Source organism: Python bivittatus, unplaced genomic scaffold (assembly GCF_059951505.1).
Source record: "Python bivittatus isolate LINGU-HERP-01145 unplaced genomic scaffold, Pbiv_v1 ctg000980_np1212, whole genome shotgun sequence".
Classification (NCBI taxonomy): domain Eukaryota; kingdom Metazoa; phylum Chordata; class Lepidosauria; order Squamata; family Pythonidae; genus Python; species Python bivittatus.
The window spans coordinates 34,233,270-34,244,395 of NW_028277125.1; the positions used below are offsets into that span (position 1 = coordinate 34,233,270).

An 11,126-nucleotide genomic window follows, 5' to 3' on the forward strand; every position below is an offset into this window, starting at 1 on the left:
TGTACATTTCTTCCCCATCTCCCATACATTTGACATTAAATGAATTTATTGATCTAATCACTTTGTGAAGCTGCAGACTTAAGCGAAGGTGCTTGACAAGCCTGTAGGGCAAGTTCAATGTAGCTGGCTCTTGATGATTCTGCCTTTGCAAATGCCTGTAAAAAAAAATTAAAATGACAATCAGGTATCCAGTGTGATTTTGAATATAACACCCTGTACTCTTGTACTAAAGAAACTGGTGAATTAATGTGGCTAATATCTTCTAATAAGGAATTATTTGACAATTAATAGGACTCAAAACAGTTACACAAAATTCAAAAATAAATTTTCTTATGAATAAACTGCTTTTATTTCCACAGCCACTAACTAGGTAGATTCAGCAACAGATACTAATGTATGCTTTTTCGATAGTCACCTTTTTTACATTCACAAAAAGTATATTATACCTTAATTAAATCTATCCCTTGGATATCTTTCTCTTGTGCTTCTCTTGCTGATTCACAGTCAGGATGGAGCATATGGTAGAGGCTAATTAAGCTTACAGCATCATCAAGCCTGAAATACAGAAGTTCATTTGTAACAATTCCTAAACAGTTTCACATACGGAATTTGAACATTCTGATAATTAAGAATGGGGGGTGGGGGACTCAGTGTTATTAGCTTATATTGGAAGAAATACTGATGAACGTAAATAAGCCACTATGTAGCAAGTACACTCGTGTTCAAAAACAGGCTTCTCTGTAACTAAATAGTTAATTTAAAAACCAATTTACCATTTAAGTTTTAGCATGCCAAATTTTTTTTCCCCAAAGAATTAAGAAGACACAATATAAATCAGGCAATATAAATGCTTTATGAAGCATTTGTAGACACTTCCTGAATCTACCAGGTATTCACTGAATTACCTGGGCATAAACTACCTACCTACTTTGTGTCAAAATTCTTCAGCATTGTCCATTTTAATTAGACAATAGACAAGTTATCCTATATCATAGAGCACAAAATTATAGAAAGAAATATTTAGACTGAGTCAACCTTTTTCTCTACCCACCCACGACTCTACTGCAGGAATGCAAATTAAAGCATCAGTGACAATGTAAGGAAGCCAACCACCTTTCTGAGTAATTGATTCCACTGTCAAGCTGTTCTTACCATTTGGGGGGGAAAAAACACTTAACATATATTTTCCATGCTTTTTAATTTACTGTACCCCACCTGCCTTATACTGGTCTATGACCATAATAAAGATTTGATTTGACTCTTAACATCAAATAAAATCTGCCTTCCTCTAACTTAATCCAATATTTATGTCCTGCTCTCTGAGAATAGATCTTGACCTTCTATGTCAAATCTTTTCAAGTATTTGAAGATTTACAGTGGGGCAAAAAAGTATTTAGTCAGCCACCAATTGTGCAAGTTCTCCCACTTAAAAAGATGAGAGAGGCCTGTAATTTTCATCATAGGTATACCTCAACTATGAGAGACAAAATGGGGAAAGAAATCCAGAAAATCACATTGTCTGATTTATAAAGAATTTATTTGCAAATCATGGTGGAAAATAAGTATTTGGTCACCTACAAACAAGCAAGATGTCTGCCTCTCACAGACCTGTGACTACTTCTTTAAGAGGCTCCTCTGTCCTCCACTCGTTACCTGTAGTAATGGCACCTGTTTGACCTTGTTATCAGTATAAAAGACACCTGTCCACAACCTCAGTCACACTCCAAACTCTACTATGGCCAAGACCAAAGAGCTGTCGAAGGACACCAGAAACAAAATTGTAGACCTGCACCAGGCTGGGAAGACTGAATCTGCAATAGGCAAGCAGCTTGGTGTGAAGAAATCAACTGTGGGAGCAATAATTAGAAAATGGAAGACAAGACCACTGATAATCTCCCTTGATCTGGGGCTCCATGCAAGATCTCACCCTGTGGGGTCAAAATGATCACAAGAATGGTGAGCAAAAATCCCAGAACCACATGGGGGGACCTAGTGAATGACCTGCAGAGAGCTGGGACCAAAGTAACAAAGGCTACCATCAGTAACACACTATGCTGCCAGGGACTCAAATCCTGCAGTGCCAGGCGTGTCCCCCTGCTTAAGCCAGTACATGTCCGGGCCTGTCTGAAGTTTGCTAGAGAGCATTTGGATGATCCAGAAGAGGATTGGGAGAACGTCATATGGTCAGATGAAACCAAAGTAGAATGTTTTGGTCTAAACTCGTTGTGTTTGGAGGAGAGAGAATGCTGAGTTGCATCCAAAGAAACCATACCTACTGTTAAGCATGGGGGTGGAAACAACATGCTTTGGGGCTGTTTTTCTGCCAAGGGACCAGGACGACTGATCCGTGTAAAGGAAAGAATGAATGGGGCCATGTATCGTGAGATTTTGAGTGAACACCTCCTTCCATCAGCAAGGGCATTGAAGATGAAACGTGGCTGGGTCTTTCAGCATGACAATGATCCCAAACACACCGCCCGGGCAATGAAGGAGTGGCTTCGTAAGAAGCATTTCAAGGTCCTGGAGTGGCCTAGCCAGTCTCCAGATCTCAACCCCATGGAAAATCTTTGGAGGGAGTTGAAAGTCCGTGTTGCCCAGCGACAGTCCCAAAACATCACTGCTCTAGAGGAGATCTGCATGGAGGAATGGGCCAAAATACCAGCAACAGTGTGTGAAAACCTTGTGAAGACTTACAGAAAACATTTATCCTCTGTCATTGCCAACAAAGGATATATAACAAAGTATTGAGATGAACTTTTGATATTGACCAAATACTTATTTTCCACCATGATTTGCAAATAAATTCTTTAAAAATCAGACAATGTGATTTTCTGGATTTTTTTCCCCATTTTGTCTCTCATAGTTGAGGTATACCTAGGATGAAAATTACAGGCCTCTCTCATCTTTTTAAGTGGGAGAACTTGCACAATTGGTGGCTGACTAAATACTTTTTTGCCCCACTGTATATTAGCCCACCACCCCACTCGCTTCAAATCTTAAAAGATTCACAGATCCTTCAATTCTGTTCACTGGATTTAATTTCCAGTCCGCTGATAATCCTTAGTGATCTTGTCAGAATCCTCCTTGAAAGTGTACTGCCCAGATTTGAACACAATATTCAAGGTACACTCAATTACAAATCACAAAACAATCATTCAATTTTAGTCTGCCTTGGGTCTTACCCAAAGAAAAGACTACTTTTGTACATGCAGCCTAAAATTGCATTTGCCTTTTGTTGCCACATTATCACTGCTGACTCCTATTCAATTTGCAATCTACTGTTCTAGCATCTTTCTCATACTACCTGCCAAACCATTCTATTCCTGTGTACTTTATTTCTGTTTCTTAAGTGTATAATTTTGCATTTGGGCCTGTTAAATTTTATTGCTATTTTCAGCCAATTTTACCTAACCTGTCCAGATTGTTTTCAACTTCATTTCTGTCTTTTAGGGTATTAGTTATCCAACCCAATTTTGGATTAGCTATTAGAATCAAAAAATTGAAGTTATGTATTTTCTTGTTAAAATTTTATTCTCTTCATTGTGCAGTTACTATTTCTTTTCCTTATTCTGAGCATAGTTGAAGAACCTTTTTTTTTTTTTGGTACAGAAGAGATTGCCAATGTCTTTTTCTATATTTTTTTAAAAAAACAAACAAAACTGCAGTGAAATTTCTCAGGTACTAACCAGCTTAGCTTTCAAGCCCAGTGTCCATCAAATACTGTTACTTTTTGTAGCAGACTTTTTGTAACTAGAAAATTTGAATGGATAACGTGGATAAATATGGATCATTTTCAGTACAATACTGCCAAGTGAAACACCTTAGTTAATTCCTTTCATAACGAAATATTGGCTTACCAAAGTACTTACAAATTTCTTTGGATCATATCTATCAGCAATCCTTCTGTTTTCTTCCTATTTACAAGGTACCAGACCATCCCACCAAAATATTTTGTTGAACGTAGCAGATCGTATTTTCCATATTTATCAATATCTTCATATGTCTGATGATGAACCTGTTCAGATATTTAAACATAATATTTATAATTCTTAATGCATTTAAGTTTCCAGAAATGTACAGTAGAAAAAGTTAGCAAACGTTTTAGAATATCTGTAATCCTGCAGAACTGTGACTTGTATTGTGATCTTCATCTTAGTTCTATTAATAATAAGATGATTGAACAAACAGTACCAAAAACAATATGTTGTGTCATGCATGTATTGAAAACATTAAGCTCATGTTGTTATCTTTCTGAGCAGTGATTGTCCAACAAAAATCACCCAAAGAGCAAAGCATACTCCAGGAGGTCACTAACCACAGGATAACAGCAAATGAATTGCAGGACACGTACACATTTTCTAATGCAAGTCTTCATAAGTCTACTAGAAGGATTCCTAATCTTTTGGCCACCACACCTCCCTGTAGTGTAATCTTAATGTACACATCTCCCCTACAAAATCCAAACACCAAAATGAACACAAATGAACAATTAAAACAATACAATGAAACTCTGGGTAAGGTGGATTTATTGTAGCAATGTGGCTAAGAGATTCTTCATGGCTCCTCTGGACTCTGTCTATGCTTCCCCAAAAGAGGTACACCACGCAGTTTGGGAAAACCTGGTCTACCATAAAGAAAACACTTAACAAGAATGATACGCATGGGTGGATAGCCAGAAAGAAAACATTGCTCTCCAGAAAGCTCACTGACGCCTATCTCAAGCTGCCTTTTCTGTGGACAAATGAGATGAAAGTGAACTTTTTGGTATTAATGAGCAATATCACTTGGACAAAACAAAATGCTGCATTCCAACAAAAGAAACTTAAGCCACCCATTAAGCATGGCAGTGAGAATATTATGTTTGGGGCTGTTTTGCAGACTCAAATCCTGAATGGCTTGCAATAATTGAAGGAACAATGAATTCTAGATTGTACCAACAAATTCTACAGGATGGTGGGGTATTTGTTCATAAGCTTAAATGTTAATCACGCAGCACAACAGTTCCAAACACAGAGAAAATGTACAACAGAAGGGCTGTATAAGAAGAAATTTTGCCTTGTGTGGAATAGTCAAATCAAAGCCCTGACTTTATCCCAACCGAAATGTGCCATGACCTAAAGCAAGTAGTTCAAGCAAGACAGCCTCAAAATATTAATGAGCTGAAGCAGTTCTATAATTCAGAATGAGCCAAACTACTTCCAAGCTGATGTGATCAACTGGTACAGCCAGGAAATGTGGTTGAAGTCACTACTGCTAAAGAAGGTGCCACTAGTTACTAAATCTAAAGCTTCGTGTATTTTTTCCAAAGACAGTAAACATTAGCCCGAGGTGTTTGACATGATAGTACTTATTTACTATACTGTTCATCACTTTGCCAACTATACAATGTCACCCCAGGCTGTAGGGGAAATGCTATTGATATCCCAGTGACTGGAGACTGCAAGGATCTGGATGGGAGAGAAAAAGCTGAAGCTGAACCCAAGCAAGATGGAGGTACTGTTATTTCTGGAAGGCAAATGCTCTCTTTCAAATGCAGGTTCATGATTTGGGCATCTGCATGGGGTCCTGACAGTAGTAATTTACGCCCTCATGCACTCTACATGGTGCTGCCTTTCAAGACCATTCAGACCCTACAGCTGGCCCATGATGCTGGGAACATATTCTATCTGTACTACAGGCCTTATATTGGCTAACAGTCTGGTACAATTTGAAGTTCTGGTTTTGACATATAAAGCCCTTCATGGCTTGGCACCCTACAGGGCCACTTATTCCAACCTAAATCAGGCTAACCTGCTAGGTCATCCAGGGAAAAACTGCTCTTAGAACTCCACTTCCAAGAAGTGAAGGGAACTGAGGTCAGGAGATGCTGCTTTTCAGTGGCAGCACTGATCCTCTGGAACAGTAGAGAAACCAAACAGTTCTGGAGAGCATTCTAACTAGCCAGGGAATGTTAGCAATTTTTATCTTTATTTCAACTTTATTGTTATTTCTTACTGTTAGTTTTCTCTTGGTTTACTTGGACTTTATGGTTTTTTTAAAAAATAACTTACTCTATTTTAACCTTACCATGGATGTTTTAATGTTTCTGCATTGAGTAAGCTATCAAGAGTTGCTTGGATTGTGGCAGGATAGAAGTGAAATATATAAAGAAATAGTTTGCCAAACCATAATTTCTTTATCTATTAATAAGGCTTAAATGAAGTTCAGATCCCACTGTCAGTCAACAGTACTGCAGAACTATAGATAGCGCTAAAGATTTCACAAATTTCTTTTAGTGTACAGTATACTGGCGAGCAGTTCCTAAGTACCACCTCCGTTGGGCAATACTGACAACTCACTCTGATATAATCAGATGAATCTGGCTCAAACTGCAGAAGGCAGCGGTCAAGGAGTTCTTCATGACGGTCCTGAAGAAACATATTCTAAAACAAGAAATATTGTACAAGAATGAAAGGTAGCATTTCATGTCAAAAACTTTGGCTTAAACTTTCCACAAAGAAGCAGTTAGGAGAATGTTTAGTCCAGTTCTACAGTAAGATTCTAGGAATAAAAGTTGTTCAGGTATGTATATCAATAGTGTTCAAATGAAGGTGGACAGTCCCAGTTTCACCAGGGAATCATTACTATTCCTGTGTTAATGCTCCATACCAGTGGTTTAATGTCAACTTAATAATCAAAATCTTAAACTGACCTCAACTTATTAATCCAGTTAAACTAGGAAGTAAAACTGAGAGCTAACATATCCCAGGGTTCATACTCAAATGTTAAACTATGGTTTAGCAATCCAACTAAGTCACTCTAAAGACTGTAAGAGGAAAATTAATGTTCTTCCTGTATTTACCATTGCACCATTTTTATTGCTGAATACAGACGAAGGGACAATTTTACGGCCTTCTTTTGGGAAGTAGATCTGTATCATCCTGTCCCGTTCCTCCCAAGTGGCCTTGCGTAATATTCCATTTGTTTCTCGAACTACAATGAACCGTTCCTGAAATTGGAGAAAAAAAATAGGTAAGCTACAATTTTATCACCAGTGCCACTAATTATTTTCATTGGAAAGCAAATAATATAAAATATCAATTGGCTTTCAAGAAATTCCTAGCAGCTATCTGAATGGGTAACATATATATTGGATTTGTATAAAAAAGACTATAGCCATATTGAAATAACTCACCTGAAATACCCTAATGTTGTTGTTTCAATGGGAAACAAACCAATTTAGGAACTAACTTGCTGATTCAATTCTTCTATACTAACCTATTTTTGCCTTTCCAAAAGCAGTGATAAATAAGGTAGTTACAAATTTGCAAATTAGGCACTGAGGTTTCATGTAGAATTCAGTAGCCATTTTCAAATTTTATTCTGCAAATATTATTCTATTTTAAAGCCAACTGTACTAAGAGACATAGAACCTTGTACAGTAGTATAGTGTGGAATTCTAAATGTTCATTATGCATACATTTGTTTTCTGCTAGAATACTGCAAAGAGAAAAGAGCAGGCAATTCAGGTGTGGGAAAGCCAAAAAGAAAATAGCTAGAAAAAGAACTAAGATCAGTTACCTAGTATGGCTCAGCCAAGCCAACCTTACATTTTATGAGAATACAATGTCACAAAGTGCCATGTACTGAAGATCTCTATATGATTTCCCATAAACCCATCAGTGATATGACAATATGAAAACCTCAGTTACTGAAGTTAGTCCTAAAAATAAGCTATTAAGCTATTGCAACAGTTCTGTGTACATTTGCTGTGCCGTGCGCCCATAGAACACTGTTTATCAGTGAAACTGAAAATAGGATTAAGCCACACTAAATTCAGAGTTATTACTATAGGATATCTAAAAGACTTACACGGTGTGGGATGTCATATGTTAAATCAGTAAATACATATTTATAAGGTTCAGATCCATCAAGAATCTTGTCCTCAGATAATACATCATCAATTGGTTCCCGTTCATTCAATACAGGAGGCATTTTGAGACACTCTTTAGCCTTCTCAAGAGCTTGTTCTGAAGCCTAAGAAAAAAAGCATGTAATTAATTGCACAGCAAACAAGCCATCATGTCTTCTATTTATGGTCATAAAACAGTTGAAATACCTTCTCTAGCTGAGCTTCTGTCATGACTTTGTATACAGGAGGCTTAAGTTCTTGTTTTCTTGCCTTGAAAATCTTCTGCAAATCTATCCCTGTCATCTTGAGGAGTAAGTTCTGAACTTTCTCATCCATGAAACAAGGCTTTTGAACATCAGTTTTAGTTTCTTCTGAAAAACAAACAGTTCATCCAAAATACAGAAAAGCTAGAACACAACAGCAAAATATTAAATTATAGCCTGAAGGGGAAAAATGAACTTTTAATCAAATGTTAGTTAAAACCCTATATGCAACTGGGAGTAAGCACAATACAAAGGAATTATACTATAGATTTATGGGCTGAGGAACCATATTGTGGATAAAGAGGAAAGAAGCCATGGGGAATAAACAGAAATCCAAGGCTTTGCAGGGCTCATTCTTGAAAGGCAGAACAAGATACAGGCACTTCATATTGCTTAATTTATATTTTCCATCTTATTGATCCCAAGAAAGGGAAAATAAATACATTACTTCCAATTCTCTCCCATTCTAGTGAGAGATATAAAGTCTAGCCCGGCATACCCTCCCTTTTATCTTCTCCACCAAAGCGACAATAGCAGAGCTTTCTGCTATCACTACAAATCCAGAGTAGACTTTCCTATCCACCTGCAGGTGATACTATATAGCCTGTGGTTCCTGGGATGCCTTCCCAAACTATAAGACAGTCTTCCCCAAACAGGTGCCCACTTGAAAGTTGCAGCCCCATCACAGCTGAAGGGCACAAGCATGAAGACTTCATATTTCAAGGATATAAATAAATTTTGTACAACAAATATTTAGTATGAAAGGGATTATAATCTTGATTAAAGGAGTGTTGGAGTCCAGCATACTATTAACAATTACTATTTGTTATTAACACATACTATTATTAAAATAACCTTTCCCTCTATCCAAGGAGACATGAAATCAAAAATGGCTTACAGATTTAAAAACAGTAAAATAAAGAGCAAATCACTATCCTAAATAAGTGGTTGTTACCCATAATTTGTCAGTAGTCACAGAATACTATCCTACTTTATCTTATAACGCACAAGAAACATGTCTTTGGGAACCAAATTCTGATGACTTCAGGCTCATGGACTCACAGCAAACTAAGAGGCTCAGAATCACACTATTCACTAGATGACCACAACATCATGAGATGGCAGCATGCATGAAAGCATCAGTGCAGAGATACAAGGAATGGTATACACATTCCTTAAATAAATGAATACATTTTAACCATGAAGGATCTTTTTTAGACCTTAGGGCTGTTGCTCTTTCATATTACCCCTATAAAATACATTCTTTTATTAGGATTCCAGCTGAGCAAAGGAGCACATGTTTTTCACCTAGATCTCAGTTTCCTGTTACAGGTAGCAGTTCAGTACTAAGCCTTGTGTATTGGTTTGAGATCCAGGAGAGCCACAGAAAATCAAAGTACATAATATTATGATCTGGAAGTTGAGTCATGGCAACTGGACTTCTTTTCTTTTGATACATTTCACTGCTGGTCCAAGCAGCTTCTTCAATATAGTCTAGCCTAGACTGAAGAAGCTGCTTGGACCAACAGTGAAATGTTACCAAACCAAAAGAAAAGTCCAGTTGCCATGACTCAACCTCCAGATAATTCCACCTGGATGACTGAGAATCTTCATCAGTAATATTATGATGTATGAACAAATAGCCTGATTAAGCAGCTTCCTGTCTTCACTTTTAATTTTTTACATGAATCATAATCTGTCATAAAGAAATGTAGGATATTGCAAAGCAATATTTCCTAGTGATATCAATTCAACCGCCTGCTTAGTAATAAGATCCCAAAAGGATGGATCCAGATGAAGTGAGGCTTGGTCCCATTACATGAATAAGATCTTAAGTCAAAGTGATTTTGAAAGAAATAATTTCAACTTGAAAAGTGAACATTTTCCCCAACCTGATGCCTCCAAAGGTCTTGCACTTCAACTCCTGTAATCTAGGGCTACAATATCTGAGCTGCCAAAATCCTGACTAGTTTTCTTTCTCTTTGCTGCCATCTAGTGGTAATCCGAATTTTTGCTGCTCAAATAGGATCGCTCCACATGATTTCTAGTAAGCGGATGGCAGGGTTGCGGGTGCTTGAACTGAGTTACCAGACCGGGTTGCAAAAATCCGGACGGCGATTAGATGACAGCAAAGAGTTTACTGCATCTCACTGCTGCTACTTAATGGTCTTCTGGATCTGTGCAGCCTATATCAGGCAGCGCCATGCAGGAAATCCAGTACTTTGGGGAAAGGCGGTGAGTCTAACGCAATGGGAGGACGTTCGGGTCGACTCCAACCTTTCAACAAGGTCGCTCCCCTCTGAGTAGTCTCCCATACTCTGCCATTTCTACACCTAAGAAGCGGCCACTTTCTGAGGGCCCCCAAAACTCACCTGCATCCGAGCCTTCACAAAACCCCCTCCATCCCCACGCGGCCCGTAGCGGACACCTCGGAAGCAACCAAGCCACCTTCCCGCTTCTAACGCACCAGGATACTCCAAGCGAAGCCATGCTAAATTGACCCGGAATGGCTCCAGCTACCCGTTCCGGAGAAGCACGCAGTGTGTCCTGGGAAATGTAGTCTGAAAGGATTCGGTCGCCGCCTCGACATCGCGGCTTGGTGATCACCCTCCGCGGTCTGAGCAGAAGAGCGTTGGGGAGTAGGCGGTCGCGTTAGTGAGTCCGAAACGGATATAGAGTTGCTTTGAAGGATCAAAAAAACAAATAAACAAAATAGACGGGGGATTTAAGTAGGAAAAAACACTCAAACTGTATTTTCTCAACGCGCTGAGCCACGGTGTGCATAATAATGGCTTCGTGAACAAACTGCGGTTTATAAACCATACTGGCTGGGTTCTCACAACTCTCTAAGCGAAAATGTCTTTTTAAAAAATGGATTAGTGTGTTACGCGAATTTAATTTTTTAAATAGAAGACATCAAACTGAAGATAATCGATTTGCCCCATTCTGGGTTACCCTGTTCTATTAGATTT

General features: G+C 38.3%; 1 protein-coding gene across 2 annotated transcripts; it reads right to left on the reverse strand.

Annotated features, from left to right (window-relative positions):
• Positions 1-17: 17 nt before the first annotated feature.
• On the reverse strand, positions 18-10,659 carry MRPS22 (mitochondrial ribosomal protein S22). 2 transcript variants are annotated; one of them, XM_007422248.4, is made up of 8 exons: positions 10,527-10,659; positions 8,099-8,262; positions 7,852-8,016; positions 6,842-6,988; positions 6,339-6,422; positions 3,870-4,015; positions 447-555; positions 18-155 (listed from the first exon to the last, which is right to left on the reverse strand). In XM_007422248.4, exons 1-8 carry the CDS (start codon positions 10,642-10,644, stop codon positions 54-56), a joined length of 1,035 nt encoding a protein of 344 aa, XP_007422310.1. In that variant the 5' UTR covers positions 10,645-10,659; the 3' UTR covers positions 18-53. The 2 variants fall into 2 exon arrangements, with proteins under 2 accessions (XP_007422310.1, XP_025032862.1); XM_025177094.2 differs by having other exon boundaries at positions 8,099-8,259; positions 10,527-10,655.
• Between the last annotated feature and the right edge of the window lie 467 nt (positions 10,660-11,126).

Coding starts and splice junctions, on each gene's coding strand:
- MRPS22 (XM_007422248.4), bottom strand. CDS start 10,644: ATGGCTTCGCTTGGAGTATCCTGGTGCGTTAGAAGCGGGAAGGTGGCT. Junction 8,017..8,098: donor CAGAAGCTCAGCTAGAGAAG/GTATTTCAACTG, acceptor TTTTTTTCTTAG/GCTTCAGAACAAGCTCTTGA. Junction 6,989..7,851: donor CATATGACATCCCACACCGT/GTAAGTCTTTTA, acceptor CTCCAATTTCAG/GAACGGTTCATTGTAGTTCG.